General features: G+C 43.3%; 1 protein-coding gene across 1 annotated transcript in view; it reads right to left on the minus strand.

Moving 5' to 3' along the window:
- Positions 1-225: 225 nt before the first annotated feature.
- The window catches only part of LOC123236523 (kinesin family binding protein), a 25260-nt gene continuing 21041 nt past the window's right edge, over positions 226-4444 (minus strand). The window contains exon 7 of the mRNA XM_044662936.1: positions 226-1641. Within this exon, the coding sequence (XP_044518871.1) occupies positions 763-1641 (879 nt within the window). The 3' untranslated portion in view covers positions 226-762. The remainder of the gene's footprint in view (positions 1642-4444) is intronic.

Raw genomic sequence — 4444 nt, forward strand, 5'->3', positions numbered from 1 at the left:
AGGCCACTAGAGCGGGTACTCTGAAGACACAAGAAGGAATCAAGAGGACTTCTGAGGGGCAGGGGTCTCAATATAAATTAAAATGTTGATGAGTTTTGATTTTTTCAGAAGTTAGACCTCTCAATCTCTAGTCTGAAATAACCATGGTAGCTTTAGGATGATAGAAACCAGACTAGATCTAGGAAGATGACAAAAAAGAACTAAATGAACACTCTGTTAGTGAAGCCAAGCTGTTTAATACATCCTTAATAATTTTTCTTTTATTAAAGACAAAGAATTTTACAACATACAAAATAAATTATAGATTAGTTATCATAAAGTCATAATGGGTAAACATTTCTTTGGGGAGTTGGGATTCTACAATAAGGAACAATTGCAAGAAGCTCATGGTTTTTCCTAGAAAACTGTATTTTTCTTTAAGAATACAGTAACTTTTGTCCACCAACTACATCATCCAGAATCTTCCTTTGAGACACCTATTAAGTAACTTACATTTATTTAGAAACTGGATCTTGTGGTAGAAGATAAGGCAGGAAAGATAGGACACAAGCCATCTAAAATACTAACAAGTTTACAGAAGGAATTTACAAAATTAAGAGAAAACTGTTGTCATTTTACTGACAAGTGAATCGAAGAGGACCCTATCTGGAGCTCTAGCTGGCCTTCTCTGCTTCCTAGAGGCAAGCACCCTGGAAATGGGCCTGTTTGGCTAAAAATGACACTGCTCTATTGCACATTTCCATGAAGTGCAGGATAAGGATTTTAAGTAAAAGGGGTTAGCTTGGCTCGGAGTCTCTCCATTTTGGTGGGAAGAAGCCCGGCCATCTCTTTACTGAGCTCTAGTTCTGTTTCTACTGCGCGAGCCGCCTCAGGGAACTTTTCACAATAGAGGACCAAGAACATGTAATATTCCAGGGAAGTCTGCATGTTCTCCAGCTCCTTCCTACCATCAGAAGTTATGAGTTTGCCATAAAGCCGTGCAATGTGGAACTTGGCTACCAGGGCTGGGCGGAGAACGTCTTCCCCGAGCTGCTCGGGAAACACCTTATTGGGGTCCTTCAGGGAGTCTAGGAAGAGTTCGTAGAACTTGATGGCCGACTGAGCCAGGGAATTGATTTTCTTGATGGTGTGGGAATCGAGCTCCTCCAGCCTGTTGGCGATGGCCACTTTTAAGTCCATCATCTCATAGTAGGTGTGGGCTAGCTCGAACTGAAGCTGCCGGTTGATGAGCAGGTAGTACTGGGGGTTTAGGTCTACGGTGAGGGGCTCCAGCATGTCTACTCTCCGCTTGTGCATCTTGCAGCGCCTCTCGTAGTCCTCTTCGAAGAAGGCGAGCACCTTAAACAGAGAGCTGTGGTCCTGGACTATCTCGATGTGGTCGGTGATGTACCCGTCCACCTGGAAGTATTCTTTCGCCTCACAGACATAGCTCTGGCCCACCAAGAACACCTCCCTGGCTTCTCTGAAATCTAAAGGGGGCGCGCACATCACTTTCTCTTCCATGGCCAAGATGGCGTCACACACATCACTGGTTCCAAAGAGCACAACTTTCTTCCTGCCATTTTCTTTCTCATCTTCCTCTCTTTTCCTCTGAGCTTTAAGCTCAGACTGTTTGTCAAGGTCAAGTTCTCCTATGTTATCCTGAAAGGAAAGAAAAACAGAAGGTTAGTGTAGGACTCTGATCTACCGTCATCTCTTAACAATGGGATTTTTTTTGCCTATGCTCCCAACCACTTACAGAATAGAATGATGCAAAATTCCATTTTTTTGGAATCAATTCTGTGTATTGGTTCTAAGGCAGAAGAGTGGCAAGGGCTAGGCAGTGGGGTTAAGTGACTTGTCTAGGGTCACCCAGCTAGGAAGTGTCTAAAGCCAGATTTGAACCCAGGACTTCCTGTCTCTAGGCCTGGCTCTCCATCCAAAGAGCTACCCGGCCGCCCCCTAAAATATCCTTTAAAAACTTCTCAAGAGAATGGTTAGACTAAGACTGCCAATAGAAGCATATGATTTATCACTTGTTTATCTGGGTATAGGGTTTTGTTTTTATAAAATTATTCGCTTACAAAAATGAGTAACATGGAAACATGTTTTGCATGATAACACACGTATATAACCCAGATTAAATTGCTTGCCAGCTCCAGAAGGGGAAAGGGAAGAAGGGAGGGAGACATTTTGAATTATATAACTTCAAAACATTCATGTGGAAGTTTACTATTAAAATAAAAATTGAGTTAGGTAGCCAGGCCTAGAGATGAAAAGTCCTGAGTTCAAATCTAGCCTTAGGCACTTCCTAGCTGTGTGATCCTGGGCAAGTCACTTTGCTCCAATTGCCTAGTCCTTACCACTCTTCTGCCTTGGAACCGATACTCAGTTTTAAGTCTAAAATGGAAGGTAAGAGTTTTTAAAAACAAGAACAAAAACTTTCTCTCCCAGACTATGTTAAGAAACCAAGCAGAGGCAAAATATTTAATTAAACCAAGAGAAAAACTAAAGAAGCCTCTTTCTTTCAATACAACTTTATTCTCTATAGGCTATTTTCTAGAGATTCATTTACCTGACATACAGTTTCTATTTCATTTATTAATCACTTTTCTAGCAGCAATGCTAAAATGACTGAGGTATTATATGTGGTATGACAATTTGTTTATGTAAAGGTATTACTGAAACATAAAATTATTATCCCTAATATTGGACCACTGAGCAAAGTTCAATTTAAAATTCAATGGACTAAAAATGCTCGGATCTAGCTGGCTTCCAGGTACCTAGTTTTTTCTCCATGCCCAACCCTTCACCAGCCCACCAAATGGTGCAACTCAAAACAGTAGAGCCTGCTCTCTTCAATCGGGTCTTCCTGGAGTGATGACTCTGGTGTCCTGGGGTTCCACCTGAATAGACAAGGAATTCGAATAACCACTCTCCACCCCAAATAAGCCAGGTCTTTATTTTTCAATCTAAACTTTATCTTTAATGTGAATCTTGCATCATGTATCCTATTGCTCTCTCAGTTGAGCACTTATATTTTGTTCTTTAACATATTTATCCACATCCAAATGAGTCGTTTCCTCCTAGAACTACCATGTTAAGGAAAGGGGTGGCTATATTTTTTCCTTCACTCCTCTTTGGGCCCCTCAGCAGCCGTCTTTCTCTATATTATGCCAGCCCTTTCCATCCCATTAGCATGTAGCCCAAAAGCATGAACGTCTTTCTTTTTGCTATTTGTAGCCCTGGAGCTCAGTGCCTGGCCGAAAGGAAGTTGGCTATTATTAACTGCTTGTTCACCTGAATGTCTATCTTCATTTTAAAGTTCTCAGAAGGCAGGGACCATTACTGTCTTCTATGACTTGGAGCTAAACTCTATCACTGGAAAAGATGCTGATGTAAAAAACATGGGCCTTTGCATTGGGGAGAAGCCTGGGGATAATGAGAAGCACTGGATCCTTTCCCAAATGCCATACAGTCTGCTATTTTCCTCCTTTTCAATCTGGACCCTATTTACCAACTGAGTCATGGCATCTGTCCAAGACAAGGCATAGATCTTTGGCCCTTGTGTCTGTCCAACAGGCATTCTTCACCCATTTGGTTTATCCTGAGGTGATTACAGAGCTCACGTAGGAGGCTCTGCCATGTTCCGAGGCTTGGGATCCTCGGCACCTGCAAACAGGAGTGTCTGGAAGACCTCAGATCTACAGAAAATTCCTCCTCTCCCTTGGACTCTGCACTGGAATCCTTGTAGAGAAGTGGAAAACTCCTTGGCTGAGCACCTATGTCCTTGTTTTGGGCCTTGCTAGATATTAAAAATCAGAGGGCCGATGCAGTCATCTCTAGGCCATTTAACTTTCATGTCTGTACAGGAAACAACTTGTTGGAGAAGAGCCTCGAAGGTGGTGTTCTGCTCTATTGGACCAAAGGTCACTAGCCAAAAAGGAATAAGTAGTAGAGTGGGATCACACTCAGCTATTCCCCAGATGGTCAAGATCTATCCAGCAACACATCTTGCCACTGGCTCTGTAGGCCACCAAGAGCAGCACTGACCCTCAGGACCCAAACATCTGGAGACTGTGTAGGGCCCCCAAGCCGAGGAGCTGCCCTGGAGCCGAGCTCCACCGTCTGCACCAGACATCCTTCATTCCCCCTTTGGCAGTCTGGGGAAGACTAGGGAGCCCTTCTTGGGATCAAGTTTTCAGATTCCTAAGATTGCAAAGGAACCGACTGTACGGAAATCGTGACCAGGATATTTTCTGAAAGTTCATAGATCCCACATGAAGAATCCTTGGACAAGTGGGTCAGAGAAAGAAAGTTCATCTAGTTCACCTTCCTGTTCAAGTCAGCTACCTTGCCAACTAACCTGATCAGGGCACACCCTGCCCAACAACTTCTCACTCTGTGGATAATCATTAAATCAATGAGAGAGGGGGGAGGGGGGAGGGAGGAGGAAGGGGGGGTG

Source organism: Gracilinanus agilis, chromosome 2 (assembly GCF_016433145.1).
Source record: "Gracilinanus agilis isolate LMUSP501 chromosome 2, AgileGrace, whole genome shotgun sequence".
Classification (NCBI taxonomy): domain Eukaryota; kingdom Metazoa; phylum Chordata; class Mammalia; order Didelphimorphia; family Didelphidae; genus Gracilinanus; species Gracilinanus agilis.